This window comes from Humulus lupulus, chromosome 3 (assembly GCF_963169125.1).
Source record: "Humulus lupulus chromosome 3, drHumLupu1.1, whole genome shotgun sequence".
Lineage (NCBI taxonomy): Eukaryota > Viridiplantae > Streptophyta > Magnoliopsida > Rosales > Cannabaceae > Humulus > Humulus lupulus.
Window position 1 is genome coordinate 14,426,948 of NC_084795.1, and position 26,304 is coordinate 14,453,251.

The 26,304-nt window shown below is 35.3% G+C and overlaps 1 protein-coding gene across 1 annotated transcript; it reads left to right on the forward strand.

Moving 5' to 3' along the window:
- The first annotated feature begins 10,442 nt into the window (after positions 1–10,442).
- LOC133823672 (uncharacterized) lies at positions 10,443–11,549 on the forward strand. The gene is made up of 2 exons (XM_062256523.1): positions 10,443–10,598; positions 10,947–11,549. Exons 1-2 carry the CDS (start codon positions 10,443–10,445, stop codon positions 11,547–11,549), a joined length of 759 nt encoding a protein of 252 aa, XP_062112507.1.
- The last annotated feature ends 14,755 nt before the right edge of the window (positions 11,550–26,304 follow it).

Sequence of the window (26,304 nt, forward strand, 5' to 3'; positions counted from 1 at the left end):
ATTTGATAGAGTTGGTTATGACTGACTTCGATATGATACTGGGTATGGACTGGTTAGCAAAGTATGGGGCAACCATTGATTGCAGAAGGAAGATGGTCACCTTTGAGCCTGAAGGTGAGGATCCTTTTATGTTTGTTGGTGTTGTGCATGGACCTCGCATTCCTATGATTTCTGTATTGAGGGCTAGGGATCTATTGCAAGGAGGATGCATTGGATTCTTGGCCAGTGTGGTTGATACCACTCAGATCGTGCCAGTGAGACCAGAAGAGACTAGACTTGTTTGTGAATTCCTGGATGTATTTCCAGAAGATTTGCCAGGGTTGCCACCGCACAGAGAAATTGAGTTCGTTATAAAACTGGCACCAGGGACGGAGCCAGTGTCTAGAGTGCCTTACAGAATGGCCCCAGCTGAGTTGAAAGAATTAAAAGTACAGTTGCAAGAGCTGTTAGATTTGGGTTTAATCAGACCTAGTTTCTCACCTTGGGGTGCGCCAGTTCTGTTTGTGAAGAAGAAGGATGGTTCTCTGAGAATGTGTATTGATTACAGAGAACTGAATAAGCTGACAATCAAGAACAAGTATCATTTGCCAAGGATAGATGATCTGTTCGATCAGCTGCAAGGCAAGACGGTATTCTCAAAGATCGAACTTTGTTCTGGTTATCATCAGTTGAGGGTCAAGGAGGGAGACATACCGAAGACTTCTTTTCGTACCAGGTATGGGCATTATGAATTCTTAGTTATGTCATTTGGATTGACTAATGCCCCTGCTGCTTTTATGGATTTGATGAACAGAGTGTTCAAGGATTATCTAGACCAGTTTGTGATTGTCTTTATTGATGACATTATGGTATATTCTCAGTCAGAGTCAGAACATGAGTATCACTTGAGATTGGTTCTACAGAGACTGAGGGAACACAAACTATTTGCTAAGTTCAAGAAATGTGAGTTCTGATTATCTCATGTATCCTTTCTTGGGCATATTGTCAGTAAGGAGGGGATTAAGGTAGATCCAACAAAGATTGAAGCGTTCAGAGATTGGCCAAGGCCAAAGAATGCTTCTGAGGTTAGAAGTTTCCTTGGATTGGCAGGTTATTATAGGCAGTTCGTGGAAGGGTTCTCAAAGATTGCTACTGCATTGACTGAGCTGACATGCAAGCACCAGAAATTTGTGTGGTCAGATGAATGTGAGAACAACTTCCAAGAACTGAAGCAGATTTTGATTACATCTCCGATTCTGAGTCTTCCAACAGATTAGGAGAAGTTTGTGATTTATTGCGATGCTTCTCATCAGGGTTTTGGCTGTGTTTTGATGAAATCGGAGAAGGTAATTGCTTATGCTTCTCGTCAGTTGAAGGAGTATGAAAAGAGATATCCTACTCATGATTTAGAGTTGGTGGCTGTGGTTTTTGCTTTGAAGATATGGAGAGAAGTGTGAGATTTATACAGACCACAAGAGCCTGAAGTACTTCTTCACTCAGAAAGATCTTAATATGAGACAAAGGCGTTGGCTAGAGTTAGTGAAAGATTATGATTGTGAGATTCTGTATCATCCTGGAAAAGCCAACGTGGTAGCTGATGCTTTAAGCCGGAAAGGTCTAGGACAGATTTATGGTATGAGGCTGATAGCCAAAGAGTTAGCAGATGATATGACCAGAGTTGGTATAGAGTTGCTAGTGGGCCAGTTGGCTAACATTACGCTGCAGTCTACGCTGTTGGAGAGAATTAAGGACAGTCAGCTGAGTGATCCACAGTTGATCAAGATCAGAGAGGATGTTCTGGCTTGAGCGTCCAGAGATTATTCAGTGTCTGAGATAGGTTTGTTGAGATACAAAGGGCGGATATGTGTTCCACTGGACACTGCTTTGAGGCGAGAGATTCTGGATGAATCTCATACTACACCTTACTCTTTGCATCCAGGCACCACGAAGATGTATCAGGACGTGAGATCGTTGTATTGGTGGCCAGGGATGAAGAGAGATGTAGTGGAATATGTGGCTAAGTGCTTGACATGTCAGCAGGTCAAGGTTGAGCATCAAAGGCCGGCAGGGTTATTGCAGCCTCTGAATATCCCAGAGTGGAAGTGGGAAGCATCACAATGGATTTTGTGGTGGGCTTACACAGGACTGTTGGTCAGCATGATTCAATTTGGGTGATAGTGGATCGCTACACCAAGTCAGCTCACTTTCTTCCAGTGAGGACTACTTATACAGTTGACCAGTATGCAGATCTCTATGTGAGAGAGATCGTGCGCCTCCATGGAGGGCCTAGGTCGATCGTGTCAGATCGGGACCCCACTTTTACTTCCAAGTTCTGGAAGAGTTTTCAGAAAGCCATGGGAACACAATTGAAGTTCAGTACAGCTTATCATCCTCAGACAGATGGGAAATCTGAGAGGACGATCCAGATATTAGAAGACATGTTGCGGGCATGTGTGCTGGAATTTGGTGGATCTTGGAGTAAGTATCTGCCTTTGATAAAGTTCTCATATAACAACAGTTATCAGTCTACCATTGGAGTTACACCTTATGAGATGCTGTATGGTAGGAAGTGCAGATCTCTCATTCATTGGGATGAGACAGGTGAAAGGAGATACTTAGGTCCTGAGGCAATTCAGAGGACCAGTGAGGCCATTGAGAAGATTAGAGCTAGAATGCTTACTTCTCAGAGTAGACAGAAGAGCTATGCAGATCCCAAACGCAAAAACATGGAGTTCCAGGTGGGAGACTATGTCTTCCTTAGAGTCTCGCCATGGAAAGGGGTGAGAAGGTTTGGGAAGAAAGGCAAGCTGAGCCCCAGATATGTAGGTCCATTTGAGATCCTGAAGAGGATTGGTCAGGTGGCTTACAGGTTGGCTTTGCCTCCGGCATTGTTGGCCGTGCATAATGTGTTTCATGTTTTAGCTCTTCGGAGGTATGTATCTGATGTGAGCCATATTTTGAGTTATGAAGATCTGGAGCTTGAGCCAGATCTCTCCTTTGAGGAGCAGCCAGTTCAGATACTTGACAGAAAAGATAAGGTCCTCAGGAATAAGACGATACCTTCGGTTAAGGTATTGTGGAGGAACAACAAGGTCGAGGAAGCGACCTGGGAGCTGGAGTCAGATATGCAGAATCAGTATCCCGTGCTGTTCAAGTAAATTTCGAGGACAAAATTTCTGTAAGGAGGGGATAGTTGTAATAGCCCCGAATTCTCCGATGTGGTTTAATGGCGGGATTAGTAGGTCGGGAGGGCCATACTTGCTTAATTATGCCATTAATTGATAATATGCATGTATATGTGAATTATATTATGATATGATTTTATATGCGTGCATGTGGGTCCACATTTGAATATTATGATGTTTTGATAATTTGGCCCTTTAAGGGTATATTTGTGTATTTGGGTGCATAATGTGATCTGTGAATGAGATTCTATTATTATGGAGATATATTCAAGCTATTCAGCATGAGACGGTCATATATAATGGATTAGCGGTTTTATCATAACAGGGTCAATTATGGGGTAATAGGAATGTTTATTTAATGATAAATTGGGAATATTTGAGATTAGGAGGAAATTCTGGAAGTTTTGACTATAATGCCCTCGGAGGTGTTTTCGGGACCCTGAGCACTAGGTTTTATTTGAGGTTATTTAAGCTTGAAGTAGCTTATCAGATAGAACGTACATTAGAAAACCTCTCGTTCTCCCTTTCGTCAGTTCGTTTTACCGTTTGAGCCTTTTCGAAGAAATCTCGAGTTCTAGGAGTCGGAATCAAGCGAGGATCGAGGCATAACGATCCTAGGAAAGATTAGAAGCTTCTTAACTGAAGGATTTGACGGAAAATAACCCAATAGAAGGTAATCAAAGTTTAAGTTTTGAGTTTTTCGAGTTTCTAAGCTTTGAATTAGATTTTGTAAATTGTTGAGTTTTCGGTTCGTTCGAACCTTGGGTTTTGGAGCATTAGGAAGCTTGGGAACTTTGATTTGATGATTGGGGAATGTTTAGGTATGATTTTGGAGGCTTTAGAGTGTTAAAAATGTGTTTTGGAATGGCCCAGAGTTGGGGGTCGTGGCCCTGTTCTTAGGGTGTCGCGGCCCTGATATGAAGAAGCAGGTGGGGCTCTTTGTGCCTGCTGGGCGCCGCGACCCTTACTTCAGGAAGTTCTGGCGCCTACTCGATGCCACCTTGAGCTCTCGCTGAGACCCTACTGCGGCTCGCACATATCTCCTTGGATGTCTCTGCCTAATCAGGAACTCAATCTCGTCTTTCAACTGGTTACATTCGTTAGTGTCATGCCCGTAGTCGTTGTGAAAACAACAGAACTTCGTCGTATCTCTCTTGGAGATATCTTTCCTTATAGGTGCGGGTCGTTTGTAAGGCACGCTGGAGCTGGTCGCCTGGTAGACTTCCGCTCGGCTTTCCACAAGAGCCGTGTAGTTGGTGAATCTTGGCTCGTATTGACTGTCTTTGGGGCATTTATTTTCAGAAGCTGAGGGTTCATTGTTTGCCCGTTTTCCACCGTTCCTACCATTGCCATTCCCGTTGCCCTTGCCATTTCCATGGGGTTTTTCTGAACCGTTGGCGGCCTTGGCGGGTTCTTCCTTTGGCCCATTGTCTTTTGTTGGCGATTTCCCTTTGATGCGTGTCATATGCCGTATCAAATTTAAATATTTTTTTTTTCACTTACACCAGCTACTTCAGTATAGCGGTAAATAAGGGTCGAACCCACAAGGACTATGATCAAATTATTATTCAAAATAATATTAGACTGAAATTAAAAAGGGGTTTTAGTTTTAATAGCTGAAAACATAAAATGAAATAAATATCAACGATTGAATAACTAAGGATATAGCTGATAAGCGTACAAAATATACGCTTATTTATAACTTTTCGAGTTTGATTTGGTTGTTTTTCTCAAGAGAAAGTTTGTATTTAATATGTTTGGTGAACTTGTGTAGTGTGTTGAAAAAAATTCTGATTAGTACGAGAATGCTGATAAATATCTGTTTGAGTAGTCAAAATTGGTGAATATTTGGGAATTCAGTACAAGCGATATATCGTCTGTCTTGGGCGATATATCGCAGCATGAGCATTTTCAATTTTTGGCTAAAGCAAAAACGACATTACATTTTGCGTTTTTATCGAGTTCATTCGACAGGCGATATATCGCAGTATTGTAGGCGATATATCAGCACAAGGGTATTTTTGGGAATTTTTATGAAAATTATTGGGTTTTGTTTTTTTTTGAAAAAGAATAAAAAGAAGATGGGAAGAAACAGAGAAGGAAGCGTTTTGACAGCAGGAGAAAAGAAACAGAGAAGATTCCATTTTTAATTATTTTCTTTATGCTTTTGAATTTTAGATTTTGTGATGAGGTTTAATATTATGAACTAAATTCTTATTTAGAGTATTTTAATGTAGTCACTGGATATTCTATTCATCTTTAATGCAATTTTTATGATTCTTTGAATTTATGTTTATCTATTGTTCTTATGTTTAATGCTTGTAATTGATTGGCCATCTTTTGCATGATTATTGGTTTTAATTCAATATCTGAAAAGTGCGAATTGGAATAGCTTTAGGCAATAGACATAGATTTCAATTTAGAACGAAAGTATCAAATTGGTTTGTGTACCAATTAGGTTTTTGTTCTTAATGCGGTTTATGTGTAGAATTTATCACAGACATGTAGAGAATTCGCAGGTAAACTGAATATTTTATATCTTGAGAAAGAATAGAATTGTCAATAGTAAACCTGCTATAATCATAGATCAAAGAAACATATTAGTAGTATTATTGTTTGAATAAAATTGAAGGTTGATGAAATTAGAATGCTCTAATACTTCGTTTATATTAAATTTCATTAATTAAATTTTGCTTTTCGAGTTTATTATTCATTGTTAATTGTCATTAAATTTTCATTAGTCAAATAGAAATAAAAGTTTGCTATTGGTAATTATTGGATCAATTCCCTGACGGAACGATACTATATTTCCACTACTATTACTTGTTTATTCGATTGCGTATACTTGCGCAGTAAAAATATCGCAATAAGTTTTTGGCGCCGTTGCCAGGGAATTGATATTCTATTAATATCAAAATAGTTAATTTTTATTCTAATTTGGCTGTTTTTATTTATTTGAACTAATCTAAGTTGTCGCATTTTGTTATAATAGGTGAATCTTTTGTTTGCGACGTGAAGGATCTACAAATCTTCTACCTATTAATCCTGAAATTGAAAGATCATGCAGACAAAACAGAAGGAATAAGAGGTTGGAAGCATCAATGGTCGCCAACCAAAGAGACGGGGTTTACAACAATGATGGTCAAAACCACATCGCTCAGGACCAAAATGTGCGAGCATTAAGAGATTATGTGCTCCCTGCTGTCACAGGAGTGCACTCGTGCATTAGGCCGCCGACTGTTACTGCAAATAACTTTGAAATTAAGCCGGCGATGATACAAATGGTCCAGAATTCTATCCAGTTTGGTGGTCTCCCCAATGAGGATCCTAACTTGCACATAGTGAACTTCCTTGAGCTATGTGCAACGTTCAAGTTTAATGGGGTGAGCGATGATGCAATAAGGTTGAGATTGTTCCCTTTTTCACTAAGGGACAGGGCAAAAAGTTGGCTTATTTCTCTACAGGCCAACTCAATCAATACATGGGAGGAACTAGCCCAGAAGTTTCTCTCAAAGTTCTTTCCTCCTGCAAAAGCTGCTAAGTTGAGGGGAGAAATCAATAACTTCTATCAGAATGAGGGAGAGTCATTGTACGATGCTTGGGAAAGATTCAAAGACCTGCTCAGGAAATGCCCTCATCACGGTACAGAGAAGGGGATGTTAGTCCACAATTTTTATAATGGGCTTTACGGTACTACTCACACTATAATAGATGTAGCAGCAGGTGGTGCTTTCATGAATAAAGGGGCTGATGAGGCATATGAATTGTTAGAGGAGATGGCTAAGAACAATTATCAGTGGCCTGCCGAACGAGACACCTCATAGAGAAAAGTAGCTGAGGTACATGAATTAGATGCTATCACTGCTTTAACTGCTCAGGTTGCTTCATTGACAAAACAGTTGTAACAAAACAAGATCTCAGCTCAAGCCCAGGCTATACAGATGCAATCAGGGTGTGAAATATGTGGAGAGCCTCATTTGTATGAACAGTGTACAGTGGCCAACATGTATGGTAATATGCCAGTTGATCAGGCTCATGTACAGGCAGTTGGTAATTTTCAGAGGCCTTATCAAAACCCATTCTCCAATACTTACAATCCTGGGTGGAGAAATCACCCAAATTTCTCATGGAGAAACAATCAGGGCCAACAGTCACAGTTTCAAGGGCCATACCAGCAACACATGTCACAACAGCCTATGAATCAAGCCTCATCGTCACACCAGCCTAGACCGCAAGATCAACCTGAAAAGCCTAATGACTTGCAAGCAGCCTTGTTGACTCTCATTAATACTCAGACTCAATTCATGACTGAGACCAGATCCTCTATTCGAAACCTTGAGACACAAGTGGGTCAGTTGGCCAACATGCTTAATAACAGACCGCAAGGGAATTTTCCTAGTAATACCGTGGTAAATCCTAAAGAGAACTGTCAAGCAATTTCGTTGAGGAATGATAAGCAAGTGGAGCAGCCCAGTGTACAAAATTCGGTGGTTCAGAATGAAGAGTTGGGTGAGAAATCAGATACAAATGCGAAAGGGGTTACTGAAGACCACTAAGGTTCAAACAAGTGTCCTCCCTTTGTTGATGACCAGCCAGTTTGAGTTCCATATCCTTAGAGGCTTAGAAAAACTACACTGGATAAACAGTTTTCTAAGTTTTTAGAGGTATTCAAAAAGCTGCATATCAATATTCCTTTTGCTTGAGGCATTAGAGCAGAAGCCTAGCTATGTGAAATTTATGAAAGAGATTCTGTCCAAGAAAAGGAAGATGGAAGATTATGAGACGGTGGCGCTCACTGAAGAGTGCAGTGCGATATTGCAGAGGAAGTTGCCCCAAAAGTTGAGAGATTCGGGGAGCTTTACAATACCGTGTACAATCGGGAAGTTTGAATGTAAGCATGCTTTGTGTGATTTGGGGGCGAGTATAAATTTGATGCCTTTGTCTGTCTTCAGAAGACTTGGTTTGGGGGAGGCTAGTCCTACAACAGTCACATTACAACTAGCAGATCGTTCAGTTAAACACCCCAGAGGAATCATAGAGGATGTCCTTGTTAAAGTGGACAAATTCATTTTTCTGGCATATTTCATAGTATTGGATATGGAAGAAGATGAAAATGTCCCAATCATTCTGGGAAGACCATTTTTAGCTACTGGGCAGGCTCTAATTGATGTGCATAAAGGTGAGCTGACACTTTGAGTTCAGGGTGAAGAAGTGGTATTCAATGTGTTTAAGGCTTTAAAGTTTGCAAATGTAAATGACAGCTGCTTCAAAGTTGACATGGTAGAGAAAGCAGTGGCAGAAATTAATCTCACAGAAGATTCACTTCAGAAGAGTTTGACAATTGAGGATGTAGATGCTGAGTTAGACAGTGAGGTCCAAGAGTGTGTACAATGGATGAATTCTAAAGGGCCAATTTATAATCGAAAATATGAAGATTTAGGCCAAGGACCTGAAAGACCATTACCATCAGTTTAGAAACCTCCAGAGTTGGAATTGAAATCATTGCCTGCACATCTTCGATATGCTTTTCTGGGTGAGAATGAGACTTTACCAGTCATTGTGTCTTCTTCTCTTTCTAATGAGGAGATGGAAAAACTGTTACGGGTGTTGAGAACCCATAAGTTGGCAATTGGATGGACGTTGGCAGATATTCAGGGAATAAGTCCATCCACAGTTATGCACAAGATCTGGATGGAAGATGACAGTAAGCCCTCCATTGAAGCACAACGTCGATTGAATCCAGCAATGAAAGAGGTAGTAAGGAAGGAGATCTTGAAGGGGTTAGATGCTGGGGTGATCTATCCCATTTCAAATAGTAGTTGGGTAAGTCCAGTTCAGGTAGTCCCTAAGAAAGGAGGGATTACAATGGTGAAGAATGACAATAATGAACTTATCCCAACGCGTACCGTAACTGGTTGGAGGATTTGTATAGATTATCGTAAACTGAACAAAGCAACCAGAAAAGATCACTTTCCACTGCCTTTCATTGATCAGATGTTAGATAGATTGGCTGGACACCAATATTACTGCTTTTTGGATGGCTATTCAGGGTACCATCAAATAGCCATTGCTCCTGAGGATCAAGAAAAGATGACTTTCACCTGTCCATATGGTACATTTGCATTCCGTCGTATGCCGTTTGGTCTGTGCAATGCCCCAACCACTTTTCAAAGGTGTATGATGGCTATTTTCTTTGATATGGTGGAACGAAGCATTGAGATCTTTATGGATGATTTCTCTGTTATGGGGTCTTCTTTTGACAATTGTTTATTGAATCTGGAGGCTGTGCTGAGAAGATGTGAATAGGCGAATTTAGTCTTGAATTGGGAAAAATGCCATTTCATGGTAAATGAAGGCATAGTACTTGGGCACAAGGTGTCTAAGAATGGTATTGAGGTTGATAGGGCTAAGATTGCTACTATTGAGAACTTGCCACCTCTAGTTTTAGTGAAAGGGGTGAGAAGTTTCCTTGGTCATGCGGGGTTCTATAGAAGATTTATAAAGGACTTCTCCAAGATTTCTAAGCCACTCTCGGCATTGTTGATGAATGGGGTGCCATTTGAGTTCGATGAGAAGTTTCTTGAAGATTTCAGGATACTAAAGCAGAAATTGGTGTCAGCACCTATAGTAATTTCACCGGATTGGGACCTGCCATTTGAGTTAATGTGCGATGCAAGTGATTTTGCAGTGGGTGCGGTTCTGAGGCAGCGTGTTGACAAAGTATTTCAGACTATTTATTATGCCATCAGAACACTAAATGGTGCTCAATTGAATTATGCCACCACTGAGAAAGAGCTTCTTGCCATTGTATATGCATTCGATAAATTTAGGCCTTATTTTATGGGGAACAAAGTTATTGTGTATACTAATCACTCAGCAATCAGACATCTTATGGCTAAGAAAGATGCTAAACCCAGATTTATTCGTTGGGTACTTGTTTTACAAGAGTTTGATATGGAGGTTCGAGATAAGAAGGGTACTGAGAATTTGGTAGCGGATCACTTATCAAGACTTGAGTTGGGGGATAAGTCAGAACTTGCTGCAGGGGAGATTAACGAGAGTTTCCCAGATGAACAATTATTTGCAGTGGAAGATGAGTTGGTGCCATGGTTTGCCGATTATGTGAATTATTTGGCAGCCAACGTCGTGCCACCAGAAATTGTAGGGCAGAGATTGAAAAAGTTTTATCATGATGTGAAGCACTACTACTGGGATGATCCTTTCTTATTCAAACAATGTCTGGATTTGATTATCAGAAGATGTGTGCCTGAAAGATAAATGAAGGACATCTTGTTTCATTACCATGCATCACCTACTGGTGGACATGTTGGCGGAGCAAGGACTGCTGCAAAGGTCCTTGAATGTGGATTTTATTGGCCTACTCTGTATAAAGACAACTATGACTATGTGAAACACTGTGATCGTTGTCAAAGGGTAGGTAATATCTCAAGACGTCATGAAATGCCTCTCACTAATATATTGGAGGTTGAATTATTTGATGTTTGGGGTATTGACTTTATGGGACCCTACCCACCGTCGTTTGGTAATTTGTATATTTTGTTGGCAGTGGATTATGTAAGTAAGTGGGTTGAAGCAGTAGCTACTTCAACTAATGATGCTAAGGTGGTAGTCAAGTTTCTGAAAAATAATATTTTCTCTCGTTTTGGCACACCTCGAGCTATTATAAGTGATGAAGGGACTCATTTTGCCAATAATATTTTTGATTCCTTAATGGAGAAGTATGGAATTAAACACAAGATGGCATTGTGATATCATCCGCAGTCAAATGGGCAAGCGAAAGTGTCAAATCGTGAGATTAAGTTGATTTTAGAGAAGACGGTGCAAGTTAATAGAAAGTATTGGTCAAATAAGCTCGATGATGCGTTATGGGTTTATCAGACAGCTTTTAAAACGCCAATTGGTACGTCTCCCTACCGTCTTCTATATGGTAAAGCTTGTCACTTGCCATTTGAACTGGAGCATAGGGCGCAGTGGGCGTTAAAAAAGTTGAATTTCAATCTGGTCGCTACAAAAGCATTAAGGCTAGCTCAACTGAATGAGCTAGATGAATTGCGCCATGATTCCTACGAGAATGCAAGAATCTACAAAAAGAAGACAAAGAAATGGCATGACAATAATATTGTAAATCGGACTTTTCAAGTGGGCGATAAGGTGCTGTTATTTAATTCCCGTCTCAAGTTATTTTCGGGAAAATTAAAGTCTCGATGGTCGGGGCCATTCATTGTTACAAAAGTCTTTCCATACGGGGCGTTGGAGATTCAACAAGGTGATTCTTCGCCGTTTAAAATTAATGGACAGCGGGTGAAGCATTACTATGGAGGCGAAATTGAGAAGAAGGTCAATATTACACTGGTGGATTCTTAAAGTCAAGAAAAGCAGCGTCCGGCTAAATGACGTTAACGATAGCGCATTTGAGAGGCTTCTCATTATTTTTACTTTTCAATTGTTTTCAGTTTTAAAATTTATGAACAATTCGTAGTTAGTTTACATTTCTTTTTTATTTTCGTTTAACATTATATTTTTATTTTTATTTCTTTTAATGTAATAGAACCGTGAAAAACGTTAAAAAAATATAGATAATTTTAAACTGTGTTTAGGCGATATATTGCCTACACCAGACGATATATCGCCTGGACAACAGATTCGGATGGGATTTTTTTTCCAATTTGGAATTTTTTTCATGTGCCCAGGAGATATATCGCCTACAAATGGCGATATATCGGCATAAGTGAATGGGGCTGCGCTATATCAGGGGTGGTCAAGGCAAAATATCGCCATGGTGGACAGAGACGACGTTCGGCTATACAGCATGTGGCGATATATCGCCACATAAAGGTGATATATCGGCTGTTCAAATTTTTTGAAAAAAAAAGGGCACGTGGGGAGCACATGATCACTTCATATCAGTTATTTTTCCCCAACAATAACCCCCATTCGACTCACTCTTCTAGAACCGAAACATTCATTCAAACATTCCTTTTTTCTCCCATTTTTCCTCTCAAGCAAATCACTCTCTCAAGCATCCCATCATCTCCATCAAGCATCAAAGGTCTGATTATTGCTGTGATTCAAGACCATTTTCCTCATCCTATTCAAGCTTTTCAAGGTACATTGTTGAGTTTTGTTGTGTTTGATGATATATTGAGGAAATTTGAAGAACTTAGGTTTTCTTTTGGGCATTGGACGGATTTTTGGGAATTATTGTGAGATTGGTTTGTGTTTCTTGTTTTTGTCATATTGGGTGATTATTATATATAGTTGGGAAAGATTGTGGGGTTGTTTGAGTATTTTTGGACATTTTTTCATGATTGCACACTACGTGTTCGATAAAAGTATTCAGTGAGTGGTTTTGCAATATTTTGGAGATTCTTGGGTGTTTCTGAGTTGATTTGGGGTTGTTAGTGTGTTCAGCGACTGTTATTTGTGTTTTTGCGATTGAACTACTCCATGGCACCTAAGAAAGCGAAGACCATGTCCACTGTCCAACGAGCCAATGTCACTATTCCTCATACGTTTGTTAACCCCACTGCTCAAAACAAATTTGAGGAATGGATTGTTAAAAATAAAACAGTGATTGTGGAGTCTCACTTTCGGCCAAGTGAATTGGATGGCATTCTTCCGCAGATGATTATTAATAGAAATTGGCAGCAATTGTGTGAGCCCAAACTTTTGGCCAATATCAGTTTGGTTAGGGAATTTTATGCCAATGCTTTTGAGGAGAGGGATGATCATATAGTCTTAGTTTGGGGTAAAAAGGTTTGTTATTCTCCTCAAGTAATAAACAGGTTATATGGCCTCAATGATCCATGGGATGATGATTATCGCCCAGGAGCCGATGACAAAGATTATGATTTGCTCTTAAAGGAAATGACTAAACCCGGCTTCTACATAAAAAATGGGGAGTGACATGGTCATGCCGCGATCTATCAAGGCTACATGTTTGAGTCCGTATGGGAGGCTTTGGAACAAGTTCATCATTAGTACTCTTATGCCTTCCACTCAACAAATGGAGGTAACTATTGAACGCCTATACTTGTTATATTGTATTTGTTCGAGAAAGTCCATCAATGTTGGGAGGCTTATCGCAGAGAGTATTAGATATATTGCGCGAGAGGCCACATCTGGTGGTCATGGACATGCTTCGTTAATTACAAGTTTATGTAAGGATCAAGGAGTACCCATGAACATTAATGAAGTCTGTGAACAATCTCCCGTAATTAGTCATCAGTCAGTGTTGCATCAAGATGAAAATTATGGGGGTGTTCCTAGACCAACTGGTTTGGGATACGAGCCTGTAGACCCGAGTCTGTTGCCATTGCCACCTACCGTTGAACAACCTGAGTCTACTCGGCCGAAGAGAAAGGGTAGAAAACTATCCATTTCTAGAGCTACTGAAGGCTCTAGTTCTCGGCAATATAGCACCATGCAACAAGATATTGAAGATTTGAAGAGACAACAACAGCTGTTGTTGCATGGTTAGGCGGATATTAGAGATCGTCAGTTTCACATGACGAACTACATGGCTGATTTTTGTGGGGCATTTGCGCGATACACAGGATTTAATGGTTTTCCACAATGTCCTCCATAATTGCGCCAACCATATCAGCTGCCTCCAGATTCTGAAGACGACGAGTAACTGTTCTGTTGTCAGTTTTTTTTTTATTTATTTTTTATTTTATATATATATATATTTTTAGTTAAGTTCCTTTGGATTTCATGCAACAGTGCAGACACTGTTTATTTTAAGTTTGGGGGACTATTGATTTTTCTTTTGATTATTTATTTCTATTCTTAATGTTGGATGACTATACGAAACTATTATTGACAAATGATGAATTATGCTAATTCTTTGATGTTATTAGATTGATGCTTTGGATATGTAGATTGTGTGCTTAACCTGTTGATAATTGATCTGAGTATTGTCATTTGTTGTATTATATGTGTTTTATTTAATTTATGCTTTACATTATATAAGTTTATAAGTATTGTGGGAATTGGTATGTTTGGTGGATATTGAAATAAGCTAGAACTTGCTCAGTTAATTTGTTGAGACAAAATTCTAAATGAAGTATTAAGTAGAGATGATTTAGGCAATTTTCTTTGGTAAACGTTTGAGCCTTTCCAGCTAATCGATACAAATTTATCCTTAGTTACCTTTTTTGAGCCTAAAACTTTGGTTTTTGTTCTTGATTGTACTATTTGAGCCTAAATTTCCTAACTTTATTATTTTTCCTTTTCCTTTGTTATCATAAGCATATAATTTGTGGGAAAGAAGAATGGAAAATGGTGAAATATTGGTATGATTTGAATGAAGTATGATTGTATAAAAAGAAGAGAGAGAGAAAATTTTGAGATTATAAAAAAAAATTCACTTTGTCACACTCCTAAAAAAAAAAGAAATATATATATATGGAAAATATAAAGTTTGGGGGAGTGTGACTTGAAAAAAAAAAAGGAAGTGATAAGTCTAGAAGAAAAAAAATGATACAAAAAGAAAATAAGAAAATGATGAAAGTGTGTAATCTCTCTCTCTAATTGTATAAAATGGTGATTTTTGGAGTGGTGAAGAGAAATTTGGCTGGTTTTGAGGTTTATATGCTTATGGTAATTCTGAGCCTAAATGACTATTTATCTACCTTTACCTAAGCCTAATGTTATGAGCCTATCAAAGTCCTTTTGATCTACTTGATACAGATTTTATATTAGTGGAGACAAGTTAATTGAGCAAGCTTATGGTGAATTTTGATGGGTATGTGGTACGAATGAATATTGATACTTGTAAAATTATGTTTTGTACGGTATTTGTTAAATGAAATGTGTATTTGGAGAAATTATTGATATGTTGAAATTCTAGTCACATGATCTGAAGCATTGGTTGAACGATTGAAGAAGAATTGAAATTTTTGAGAAAAGTTATGCCCCTAGTCTAAGTTTAAATTTTTCTGTGAAGTTAAGTCATCTAATAGTTTTTTTTTTAGTTTTTGATTGTTTCTTTGTTCTTTCTTTTGTTTGCTTGAGGACAAGCAACCAGTCAAGTTTGGGGGTGTGATAAGCGTACAAAATATACGCTTATTTATAACTTTTCCAGTTTGATTTGGTTGTTTTTTTCAAGAGAAAGTTTGTATTTAATCTGTTTGGTGAACTTGTGCAGTGTGTTGAAAAAAATTCTGATTAGTACGAGAATGCTGATAAATATCTGTTTGAGTAGTCAAAATTGGTGAATATTTGGGAATTTAGTACAAGCGATATATTGCCTGTGGGCGATATATCGCAGCATGAGCATTTTCAATTTTTGGCTAAAACAAAAACGACATTACATTTTGCGTTTTTATCGAGTTCATTCGACAGGCGATATATCGCAGTATTGTAGGTGATATATCGGCACAAGGGTATTTTTGGAAATTTTTATGAAAATTATTAGGTTTTGTTTTTTTTTGAAAAAGAATAAAAAGAAGATGGGAAGAAATAGAGAAGGAAGCGTTTTGACGGCAGGAGAAAAGAAATAGAGAAGATTCAATTTTTAATTATTTTCTTTATGCTTTTGAATTTTAGATTTTGTAATGAGGTTTAATATTATTAACTAAATTATTATTTAGAGTATTTTAATGTAGCCATTGGATATTCTATTCATCTTTAATGCAATTTCTATGATTCTTTGAATTTATGTTTATCTATTGTTCTTATGTTTAATGCTTGTAATTGATTGGCCATCTTTTGCATGATTATTGGTTTTAATTCAATATCTGAAAAGTGCGAATTGGAATAGATTTAGGCAATAGACACAGATTTCAATTTAGAACGAAAGTATCAAATTGGTTTGTGTACCAATTAGGTTTTTGTTCTTAATGCGGTTTATGTGTAGAATTTATCACAGACATGTAGAGAATTCGTAGGTAAACTGAATATTTTATATCTTGAGAAAGAATAGAATTGTCAATAGTAAACCTGCTATAATCATAGATCAAAGAAACATATTAGTAGTATTATTGTTTGAATAGAATTGAAGGTTGATGAAATTAGAATGCTCTAATACTTCGTTTATATTAATTTTCGTTAATTAAATTTTGCTTTTCTAGTTTATTATTCATTGTTAATTGTCCTTAAATTTTCATTAGTCAAATAGAAATAAAAGTTTGCTATTGGTAATTATTGGATCAATTCCCTGACGGAATGATACTATATTTCCACTACTATTACTTGTTTATTCGATTGCGTATACTTGCACAGTAAAAATATCGCAACAATAACGATATTAAAGAAATAGTCAAGAATTACTCTCCACCTTCAACAATCAATCTATCAACAATGATGAATAATATTCCCTATTCCCAATTAAACTATTAACCCCGCAGATAACACTTAAGCAGTCAATTATCTCAGTTTCCCTAATATAAGTAATTAAAGCTAAGCGCTCTTAATTAACCCTTTTTACTCAGCAATAAACTCATTAAGCATGCAATCTATTTAACCTAGTAAAAGCATTACACTTTGTGGAAACAGGTTAATCTAGGCAACAAATTCATTAAGCATGCAATTCATTTAACCTAGGTTCTATTTCTCATCACAATTAAAATACCCGCCACAATACCTTAATTGCAATTTATCACTTTACTTAGAATCATAAACTATTAGGTGAATAGAAATCCTAAGATGATAGTAGAACAATGCAAAACCTTAATTAGTGGCCATCTAAACAAGATTTTACAAGATCCATGACATTCAAATAGAAAAATAGAAGCAATTTAATATAAGGGAATAAAAGAAATAAAATTCATCAATGCATTCAAGATATCATGTCTAGGGTTTTGAAATAACCCTTAACTACAAAGAAAACTACTCCATAATCATATTCATATTCATAAACATAAATATTTAATGAAAATAAAAGAGTTTTGAGAAGAGAGAAAAACTAGATTGAAGAATATAAATGATGATGTTTTTTCCTCCTCCTTTGCTGCTTTAGCCTCTGAAAATCGCAATCAAAAGTTATAATAAAAGTTAACCCTAATTCCTTTTATAGCCCCCCAAAAATCACATTTAAAAATTGAAATTTAAGAAAAAAATCGATTTCCGACCGCAGCCAGTGATTCTTGGTGGCCACAACCACTAGAAAAATGTATTTTCCAGAAAATCGGGCTCCGGCCGCAGCCTGGGACATTGCTGGCCGCGGCCACTATATTCTGTCCCCCAGGCCGCGGCCATAGCAAGCTTTCCCGTTTTTCGGTTTTCTTCTGCTGCAGTGACTGAAAGTATTTTAAGCATAACTTCCTCGATATAACTCGGAATTGGACGATTCAAAAAGATATAGAAAGCTAAGAAAAATATCTAAAACTTTTATTTCTAGGTATATTTCCAGAAAAGTATTAGAAAGTTATCAAAATCAAGTTTGAAGTTTTAGACTTGTAATTCCGAGCTTAACCATTGCTTGTAAAACATCCCAAATTCATTCACTTTCACCCAAATGTCTTGAAAATCCTAAAAACACAAAATAAAATAATTAAACATATATAAATAAATAATCAAGTGCATAATAATAGAAGAATAATGAATTAAAAATAGACAAATTCGGTACTTATCACCCTTCATTGGCAATCGCGTCCTCGAGCTTGATATATCGATCAGGCCGATCCAAAAACTCCTGGGTACTTCTTACCCCATTCTTTCTGAGGCTACTCCAGAGGGGTGAATGGCGCCTAACCCCAGCAGTTAGGGCCATCATCTTGCCTTCATCACCCACTGTCTTGGCTCCAGTTGCTGCTCGCATGAAGCGTTGAACATATTCTTTTAAGGGCTCTCCCTCCTTCTGGCGTATCTCGACCAACTGGTTGGCCTCTGTGGGGTGTACGCGACCCGTGTAAAATTGTCTGTAAAATTATTTTATGAACATCTCCCAAGATACTATACTAGTAGGAGGGAACTTAAAGAACCACTTCTGGGCGATGTCAGACAGTGTCGTTGGGAAGATCCGGCAGCGGGCATCTTCCGACACTTTCTGTATATCCATTTGTATCTCAAACTTATTAACATGAGATACTGGGTTTCCGTACCTATCAAAGTTCGGCAGTGTTGGAATCTTGAATTTACTGGGGGTTTCAGCCGCAACAATCCTCTGTACGATGGGAGTGCCCCTCCTCCTATTGTACTCAATATGGGATGTTCGTCCCCCGACCAGCTGTTGTACCGCCTGGATCAGAGCATCAATCTGAGCCTGAACCACTTCTGAGACTGCTGGGGCAACCGGTGCTGGGGGAGCGTACTCGTCGTGCCTCTCGCGGCCGTCGTTAAGTACGTCCCTTAAATCGTCATCCCTACGTCTCTGCTCACTAACTCCTATCCGATCAAAGACGTTCTGCTGCCTGGGTTGCCCCCCAGCGTTATGGCTAGCTGGCCTATTTTCTCTAGGTGGAGGGCTTTTGCATCCACCTCTTTCCTCATTCCTCCGACTAGCATTTCCTCTGCCGGAATCGGCTTCATTATAGTCATGGCCATCTCTAAACTGTGGCTGACTACGGCGTGATCGACTGTTCATGCTATTTCTTCCTCGGGCTGGCATCTCCCGAGTGTCAGGGGAGGCATGCGCTGGTCGTTGGGTCCCCGTGCATTGTTATGCCGTGGGGGACCCCTGACCGCAGAGCTTAACTCGATGTTCAGTCTATTGGCAGAAGGACGTTGTCCCTTGCTCGGTAGATTCGACTCTTCATCAACCTGGGCGTCTAGGGCTGCGGGGCGGTTGCCCGACCCTTATCTGGCTCGGGCGCTGGGGATTGCCTCGACCAACTTGAGATGGAGGCTACTGTTCAGGATCCCTAGGTGGGACATCATCCTGAGCCATAGGCAGCTACTTTGGCCTTTGAGGGCTTGCTGGCTAGAGCAGAGGGCTAGGATTGGGACCTCTTTGAGGTGGCGCATTTGGCGGCTGATTTGGCTGAGAGGCTGGCGCAGCCTAACTCTGAGCCAATTGGATGGCTGCTTCGAGAGCAGCCATGGCATCCCTCTCCCGACGGTCCATGTCTGCATGCCGCTCACTCAACTCCTGGCGCTAGCGTTCAATTTCCCTCTGCTGCATCGCCATTGTCTCCGCAGCATTCTCCTGATTGGCCCTCAGATTGGCCAACTCATCCTGCAACACCCCCAGTGTTGCCCTCAGTGTTTCGGATTCTAGCTCCTCCTCTTCAAACTCCAAATGAGGTTCATTCTCAGCCACATTTGGGGGAGGAGGTTGGGATGGTGCAGCGCCAGCGGTCTGTCCAGTCTTCTTGGATGTTTTCACCATTAGATTTTCTTACAATTTTTTATCAATCTCTCAATGAAAGCACCATAATGTTGACCCTCGATTTGGCCAACGACACAGAGTCAAATATACGACAGAAAATGAGACAACAATTAAGAGTTTAATCTAATGGTAAAGAAGAAAACACCAACGATTTATAGTGGTTCGGCCCCAAAGAATGGTAATGACCTATGTCCCCTTAGTGCTATTATTAATATTGAATCTCAAAGCCATGATCAAAGAACTAGGGTTCTTGAGTTTCACAAACCTTGGGAGAATTACAATAAAACGATGGATAATCACACTATAGCTTTCTCTCTCAATACTCAGGAAAAAGATTCAGAGATCAAAAGTCACTTCCTTGAGCTATTTCATGTATATTTATAGACTCAATGGAGGTTATATGGGCCAATTGGCCTTAATTATCCTTAATATCCGCGTATCAAGGTAATAAATAGGAAATAATCAACGTAGTTATTACAAGATTATGATCGTTAAAGGAAATAAACCGAATCATACGACCAACCTGGTCGTATCTAATAGCTAAGCTTTGATGAAGCATCGAGAAGCTGGTCAACAAACGAACAACACCCCTTCTTAATGACGCTGACACGTGTTACCCTCGTGTACAAAATTCCTGCCACGTCATCCGTAACCATTTTGGGTAAACAAATAAATACTGAAATGTGTATTTATTATTGTAATTAGAAAGTAACTTTAAAGTTTTTTTTTGTTTGGTTAATAAAAAAAATACTATTACTCTCATGTAAATTACATTAGCGACTAAAAATTGAACTAAAATTTTTCATTAAAAAGAAGGTGCATAATATACTAGAAGTAACTTTTAATAATAAGTTATATAGTAATTTGTTATACTTTAGTATAACTCATTAGTTTCTAAAAAATGACTAATCGGCAACGTAAAAGTGTCTTAATAATAATAACACACCATAATATAACCTAAAAATGACTAATCAAGTATCTTATGATAAAAAACTTTCAACAAATAAGTTTTGGAGGTAACCAAAATGTATATAAACTAATATGCTCTAAAAATAATTTTTTTATGAAAAAGTAACCAATTGTTAACTTATTAACATTTTAAGTAACCAAAATGTTACTTTTTAAAACCCAGAAAAACGATAAAAATGTGATTTTGGGAATATTTCAAATTCAAGTATATTACTTTTAGAATTCGGTATTTTTTGATAATGTGGCAAGACATTTTTGTAAATAAAATTTTATAGGTAATTTTTGTAATTATTTTATATTATATGTATATTATTGTAAAAATCCCTAAGTTTTTCTCTTCCACCAACACTAGTGAAGAACAAGGGGAACATCTACCCCTCCCTTATTTTTTATTTTATATGTAATGAAAGTAGTTTTTTATATTTTAGTCCATTTGACATAATTTTGTATATTTATGCTCTTACTAGATTTTTTTTATATAATATATAAATTTTATCCCTTATTTATATCTTTATAATATTATAGTCTTAATGATTTTTTTTGGGTTAATAATTTTTTAGACCTTGTGTTTTGCCTCATTATCTGTTTGAATCTTATGTTTTGACAAATTATTTTTTGGACTCTTGTTTTGTAAAATTGTTCAAATAGGCTCCTAAACTTAATTTTGATGAACAAAAAATTGAATATTACAACACAGTTCTTAGGCAAAATGACTGTATTTTTGTTCTGAATTGTTAGTTTAATGAATTATTTGTAATTTTAGTTCAAAAAACTTTGATCAAAGTCGGGTTTAGAGGTCTATTTGAACTATTTTAGAAAATATAGGGTTCAAAAATTAATTTTTTAAAACACATGATCCAAACAGATAATAAGCCAAAACACATGTGTAAAAAAAAGCATAAACCATTTTTTTTATTTGTATGTTTGATACAATTATTTATATTTTCGCCCCTATTTATCATGGATTTGTAGTGCTGTGCAGTTTAAGATGTTTTCAAGTCGTATTAATGGAACTACACTAATACTTTACGAATTTTTATTATATTATTACGTATATCAAATCAATTCATATGTTTGATATTTATGATATATTATTTTAAATTATAATATGATAATAACTAGTTACTTTGTATTTATACATGAGTCCGTTGTTAAAATCACCTATTTGAAGTTATTTTATATATTGACTTAGTTTTGATATTTTTTTTGTAAAATGGTCTCTCACACTCCAGCTCCACCAGGTGGTTGAAGTTTTTGACATAGATCATTTTATAAAAAATTATTAAAACTAGGTAATAGTGCAAAATAACTTAAAAAAAATGTAATTTTCACCAATTACTCTTTATATATGTAGCGACTACGGTGCACAATCATTTTACTATTTTGGTACCTAAATAATTTTTTTCCCAAGTTTTGTATGACGATGTACATTATAGTCATTTAAGACAATAATGAAAACAATATTCAACCAGTTAAATTTTACACGCGCATACAAAAAAATAAACGAGTACAACAAGTTGTTTGAACTTTGTTTTCGACATTGTAAATTATTCTAAATTTCTTGAAAATTTGCAGAATATCTTAAATAATTATAATGTACACTATCATAAAAAAATTAGACAAAAATATATTTAAATGTCAAAATGAGTCACTTGACTGCACCGATGCACGCAGTGAAAAAAGTGATGCACGAAGTGGCTCTCTATATATATATTTTTCACAAAAAAAATATACTTCTTTTATATTTTTATATATGTATAAAATGTTTAATTGTACCACAAGAAGGTGTGATGTAATTTCCAATTAATGCAATAAATGTTAGGGAATTTACCATTTTGCAAATTTTTTTTCACTTTTACTACCACTAAAATGTCATCAATTTTATGAAGAATTTTTTTTCATTAATACTACTTAATTTAATTTTGTATTTTCATGTGTAGGTTTGCTCTTTAGTTTTTATATATTGGGATCCCTTTTCCTCTTATTTTTCTCATGATGTTGTTCGATGCGATTTTTGCAAGAGATATGATTTTTCATTCAGGTATCCATTTAGGGTGATTTTTTTTTATATTTTTCCAATATCTACACGTTTGACATGCTCATATGCACATTTGATAAATTTAAAATATCAAAACATGTCTTAAACATGAGGTATGCATATAAATATGTCAAACGTGTAGATCTTGAAAAGTATCCAAAATAAAAATAAAAAACCAAACGGACCCTCGAGTGAAATATTATGTCTTTTGCATGAATCGCCTCGAGCATCATCTAGCCACCATCGAGCAAAATCATTCCAATTCATAATTTGAAGGCCATATCGAGCACCATCAAGCACTGTTGAATTTCTGCAAATTTTAGATTTTCATATTTGAAAAAAATTGCAAAAGAAAATTAATAAATCATAACTGGATCTGTTCGAAATGTAGTATTTAGTGTCTTAAATGAAATAAACATTATTATATTTGAGAAACAATTAATTATCTATAAATTTCTAATAAAAGAATCATTAAAATGTATGTTTCTTTAAGTATATTGTGTTTTTTTTTACAAAATGGTCAAATTATGGAAGTTATTCTAGTGCTGGTGGTGTCGTAACTACCGTGTGTGGTGGTGGCACGAGGAGGGAGAGAAAGAGTGAATGGAGAGAGAGAGAAAGAAGAGATAAGAGGGAAGTGAGAAGCTAAGGGAAAATGAAAAAAATATTTTGGGTAAAGCGCCTACCATTTTTTTTATTTTTTTATTTAGCACCTCTGTGTATCTATACTATTAGTAAAAGAGTGCATAAGCAGCTCTTGGTCCATCTTTTTTTCTATTTTTATTCCTAAATTATTTTATATATTACTTTAACTGTATAATAAAAAACCATGTAATTCTTCATTTACATAAAGTTATTTAGGTAATTTGTCTGTTTTTGTTTTGGACTTTCCTGGTTTTTTTTTTTGCAATTGTTTCACCCATCCTTATTTCAGTATATATATATAGATATAGATACATCATCACCTGCTTATACATCATCACATGTTCTCTTGTCAGACAAAATTGCATACTTTTTGTCTAACCAGCTCTTCAACCGTCTTTTTAGCCATTTTTATCCATATACATCTCTCATATTTACTTTTTATTATTATAACAAAAATGCATGCTTTCTAATTACATATATCTATTTAAGTAATTTTACATGTTTTTGTTTTGGCCTGTTGTGATTTTTCTCTCTCTCAGTGGCATGTATACATATATATATATATAAAGGAGAGCTCCAAGGATATTATGTGGCACTCTAAAATCTCTTCAAATCACTCTTTCTATTTTCTCATTTAATCTAATTTTTTTATTCATTTTCCATTTTCTAAAATATCTTAACAATTAAAAATATCAATATATATACATATTAATTTGATTAAAAATTTATTTAGTTAAATATCTTAACTACTTATTTATTGAAAATTTATATCTATATCTATATATATATATAAAGGAGAGCTTCAAGGATATTATGTGGCACTCTAAAATCTCTTCAAATCACTCTTTCTATTTTCTCATTTAATCTAATTTTTTTATTCATTTTCTATTTTCTAAAATATCTTAACAATTGAAAATATTAATATATATACATATTAATTTGATTAAAAATTTATTTAGTTTAAATATCTTAACTACTTATTTATTAAAAAATACTAAAAAAATTAATTAAAAATTACGTAATAATTTTCGATTATCTATAAATCTATTTTTCTTATTATATTATAATTATGTTTTTTTTATTCCAAAGTGAATAGTTTTATAAAATATTTATATCTATATCTATATATAAATGAGAAGGTGGCATCCTATATTTTTTACAATCTATTTTTACTATTTTGTGAGAATTTTATATTGTATCAAAAAAAAATATACATACATATATACGCACATCAACCCTTCAACAAATGTAACAGAAATAACAAAATTAATACACATACTTATAAATACATTGATTCTAATATAGTCATATGTAACAGTAATTATCCAATAATAATAGCATGAAAGAGATATCAATGAGAATGGTCACATATGGTTTAACTAAACAGTTATCACAATTAGATTTTATTATATTATTCTTTTTAGAAATAAGTAACACATTATAAATGAAAAATAATATTACTAAAAATAAAATAATGCACAACAACAAAAATAATAAATGTTTATTTAAATTATTTATGTTTTTTTTAATTTAAATGTAATAGTTTTACAAAAATATGTATTAACAACATGTATAATTTAATTTGAATTTGATTTATTTCAACGATGTATATTTTGAATTTAAATTTAATTAAATATTTCATTACAACAACTATTTAATTAAATTATAAATATAAGTAAACAATATTTTTTTCTCATTTTTTATATTACTTTTTTAATTTATAGCTATTAATTTATTAAGGAATTTTTTATTTATTTTGTCTGTTCTCTTTTTTCTCATTTTTATTTTAATAAAAATTATAATAGATAAAAATATCTACATATAATAATAATAATAATAATAATATATTTTAACTTTTTGACAAAATACATGATCCAAATGTTAACTTTTAACAATAAAATATTCAAACGGGTAATCAACCAAATTATACGTGGTTCAAATAATCTATCTTTACGTTCCTATTTTTTAATTTTTGACAAAACACAAGGTCCACAAGTTAATTTAAAAAAAATTAATGGTCAAAATGGGTAAACAACTAAAATACAAGGTTCAAAATGGTGTGAACCCTTATAGAAAACATAAATTATATATATTTATATAATTTACTTTTTATAAATAATTTTTAACATTTTGAATAAATATATGATCCACAGGTTAATTTTTAAAAATAAACAATCAAAATGAGTAATCGGCCAAAATATAGTGTTCAAATAATAGATTTATCTATTTCTATTTTAATATTTTGACAAAACTTGAGGTCTACAAGTTAATTTGTAAAAATAAAAGTTCTAATGGGTGATCGACTAAAATACAAAGTTCAAAATAGTGTGAACCCTTACAGAAAACAAAAATTATATAAATATATAATTTAATTTTCATAAGAAGTTTGAACATTTTAAATAAATACATGGTCCAAAGGTTCATTTTAAAAAATATAGGGTCAAAACGGATAATGAGCAAAAATAGAGTGTTCAAATAATCAATCTATCAATTACAATTTTTATTATTTTGACAAAACACGAGATCTAAAAGTTAATTTTTAAAAATAAAGACTTCAAACACGTAATTGGCCAAAATAAATCTTACACAAAATATAAATTTTCTTATACATAATTTAGACTTTTTATAAAAAGAACTACGCAAAGCGTATAATAATAATAAATAAAAGTAAATGTACAGCAAGCTTTTTGAACTTTGTTTTCAGTACTTTAAAATTTGTCAGAATTTTTCAAAAATCTACAGGAGGTTCGCTATACAATAACAGTGAACACCATCATGAAATAAAAAATTATAGTCAAGATGTCTTCACGTGTCTATATAAAGAACATGTTGTACAAGTATGGTTAAAATAAATCACCACCCCACAGTCTCCCAAAAAATATTTTAAAATATATATGTTTTAATAATTACAAAAGACTGCGCGGAGCACAATTATATTTTATAGTTAAATATATACTAGGAAACATTCATACATAATATGTATTTATGTATTATATACGTATTATTATTATTTACCTATTATTAAATATACTTTAATATATATGTATATTTAAATGTAATTTATAATTAATATTTACTATGAAGGAATAGAAAAATCTTATTATATATATGGCTTAAGTTGTCGTAAAACATTCGAGTTAAATTTTTAAATTAAATTATCCTTCACTTGATATAGCGAAATTGAAGCTCTTGAC

What these genes read in the sequence shown, in the direction of transcription:
- LOC133823672 (XM_062256523.1), top strand. Translation starts at nt 10,443, where the DNA reads ATGAAGGACATCTTGTTTCATTACCATGCATCACCTACTGGTGGACAT. An exon ending in ACTGTGATCGTTGTCAAAGG is followed by an intron (nt 10,599 to 10,946) that starts GTAGGTAATATC and finishes TATCATCCGCAG; the next exon opens with TCAAATGGGCAAGCGAAAGT.